The 2,966-nt window shown below is 42.9% G+C and overlaps 1 protein-coding gene across 2 annotated transcripts in view; it reads right to left on the bottom strand.

The window, feature by feature from the left end:
• The window catches only part of Nork (neurite outgrowth regulated kinase), a 145,663-nt gene that overhangs the window by 61,480 nt on the left and 81,217 nt on the right, over positions 1 to 2,966 (bottom strand). For both annotated transcript variants that reach the window (XM_013080254.2, NM_001204717.1), the window contains 2 exon segments: positions 1,497 to 1,545; positions 601 to 830 (listed from right to left, as the gene is read on the bottom strand). In XM_013080254.2, coding sequence (XP_012935708.1) covers positions 601 to 830; positions 1,497 to 1,545 — 279 coding nt within the window.

The following is a 2,966-nucleotide window of genomic DNA, read 5'->3' as shown; positions in this document are numbered from 1 at the left end:
AGAGAGAGAGAGAGAGAGAGAGAGAGAGAATGAAAGGGAGTGTTTGTATGTGTGAGTGAGTGTGTGTGTGTGTGTGTGTGTGTGTGTGTGTGTGTGTGTCCAGTGAGATTAAACAGGATTTGTGTAGGGGTGGGATGGGGGATGGGTAAAGAAATGGTACTGGTCCTTCCCTGAAATTAAAAGAAACGTGCCTTAAGTCCCCATCTGTGACATTCAAGACTTGGATTTCCTTTAAAAAAATATTTTGTCATAGCTCTCCCTCCTCATCCCTCTTGAGACACGTCGCCACCTTAGAACTACAAAGTTCTATGAGCTCAGTACCTAGTTTTGAGAAATTTGATGTACACAACTTTGAGATTCATAACATGTCAAGCTTTTCAAAAATCCAATTCTTTGGGTTTCTTGATTAAGACTCAGGGTAAGTTTGCTTTTTTGATAGAGCAGATAGAACATTTTGTTTCTACCCTCATGGTCGTAACTACCCAAAACGGACAAAAAGTGTCAGATAGAATTTTGAAATTCTTAGGCACCAACGTACCCGAGACGTCATTACTGCGTCAAAAAGGGCGTGAATCGTCAAGAGGACTCCCACAAACATACCTGCTGAACAATCTTCCATCCGTCCTGCGGCTGGTTGAAGTTCCTGGTGGCGAGCACGTAGATAACGGGGCCAACTTCCGACCGGTAATCGGCTTCCGTTGGACTGGTGACGTCATCCGTGTCGCCGGACACCAGGTTCGGAGCCTGCCACTCTATCATCAGCTCGCGTGGATTGGACGAATCCGAGTTGACATCCTCGGGGAAACGCCACTCGCCCGTCAGTGCTGGGGCTGCGTGGGTGGAGGAAGGGAAGATGGGGTGGGGGGGTTGTTTTTTTTAGCTTGAGTAAGAAATTTATGACACTTGCAACACAATGTCACATAAGTGCCGAAGATTAGAGGTTTTACAAGAGAATAACAAACACCAAACAAAAGGAAGAGAGATCAGGACGATATATGTTTGATAGGAAAGAAGGAGCAAACCACACCAGAGCACCCGTCAAACCACCCAAGGGTTGTTTATTTGTTTGTTTTAGTGAAGAGAAGCACATTGACACAATAATGGTTATTTGGTGCTAGGGAAAAGTAAAACATACAGCAGACAGAAACAACTGATGGGAAGTAAAGAAGTTGGACCTTCCAGTGGCGCCCTCCAACCGAGGGAGATGAAAATATAGATGGCTTTATGACGTCGTACGGGGATGTCCATAGTTGGCATTTTTTCATAATCGGCAAGAACTATTACGATAATAATAACGACAACAGCAACAATATCAACAACAGCAGTAGCAATAACAGCAACAACAACAACAGCAATAACAACAGTAACAACAAGAATAACAGCAACAACAGCATCAGCATCTACAGCAGAATCAATAGCAACACATATGGAAGAAACATCTCGAGTTATACATGCAATCCTTATGAGAAAGTAGTAACATCTGAGGGGATTTTTACCTTTTGGTTTCTTTGTGAGGAATGAACAAGCAGTCTGGCAGCCATCGCCCTGTGGAGGGAGGAAAAGAAACATTGTTAATGAATAGAGAAGAAGGAACATCCAGAGATTTGGGTTGTGTTTGTTTGAGTAAAGAGAAGCAAATCGACACTATAATGATCATTTGGTGCTGGGAAATGGTAAGACAGAGAGAGAGAGAACGTAAAGATGTAGGACCTACCAGTGGAGCCATCCAATCACCCGCAAAGTTGAATTGGACATAAAATAACATTTCAGTTCTAAAGGGTGAGCAATGTGAGTGCAATTAAGGGTATGTGTGTGTCTGTGAGAGAGGTTCTTACACAAGTGTATACCTGTGCATGTGCAGGTTAGATTATGGAAGGAGAAAGAAATAGGAAAATATAAGAGTACTATCTCTTTAAGAACAAAAAGAGCACAACTTGGGTTGAAAAGAACGTACAAATAGTAACCCATTACTGAAAGGTCGAACGAGACCCCCGTCCCAATGTTTTCCTCCAGACCTATATTTTCTCTTTCTGACTGTGATTTTCAAATCGTTCAGTGCCTTTACTTTGATTGCCATACCATTGATACTGTTTGGATTCATTGTCAATGGACCTTTGATCCTTCTTTTATCCAAACTTTCAACGTTCTCACCCATAATAATAATATGTCCTTTTGAGCGTTCAACTGGGAGGTCCTACCTCTACATCTTACAAAGTTGAAAGTGGCGTTTAGCCTCGTCAGCGTACAGTATTAGTCTTTAAAACCGAGGACTAAAACGCTAAACACCCATATTAAAATCCAAAACGCCCTGTTAGTTTCCAGAAGGACGCGAAACTACTGCTTAAAAGAAAATAAAAACAAAAGCAGAATTTTGTTGAGTTGAAGTGAGTGGCGAATTGCCATCATAAACACTACGTTGTGCTTGGCCCGCATTTCTAACAAACGCCGACAACAGGTTGACGGAGCAGACCACACCAGAGCATCACACACGGCAATATGGGGAAAGCGCGTCATCACCAAGGGAGAATTTCTATTTTCGCGCCAAAAGAGCGTCAGTTATGCGCACCTGGGAGTCCTGCCCCCCGTGAACCCAAGCGCGACCCGTGACGCGGTGCCACTCACGAATTCGAAATCATCGCTCGCGATTTCGCAACGTATTTTTTCGTTCGCCCTCTCGGTTGTGAGTTTGAGGTCGAGAGTACTACTACACGTGAAGAGGAGAGGAGGTACGTGGGACTTTTTTGTGTGTTTTTGGCGGAGAAGACGAAACGGCGTGGGAGTACAGCTGCATATAATATTCAAATTTTCAGGAATAGAAATGTAACAACTAAAATATTTAAAAAAATGATAATAGCAACACCTTCACCTAACTCCCGAAAAAGATGAACAAAACAAAACAACCCCCCAAAAACAACAACAACCAACAACAACCAACAACAACCTAACAAGTGAAAAAGAGGAGTTTG

The sequence above is a fragment of the Aplysia californica genome, unplaced genomic scaffold (genome assembly GCF_000002075.1).
Source record: "Aplysia californica isolate F4 #8 unplaced genomic scaffold, AplCal3.0 scaffold00080, whole genome shotgun sequence".
Lineage (NCBI taxonomy): Eukaryota > Metazoa > Mollusca > Gastropoda > Aplysiida > Aplysiidae > Aplysia > Aplysia californica.
This window is presented reverse-complemented; position numbering and strand designations above follow the sequence as displayed.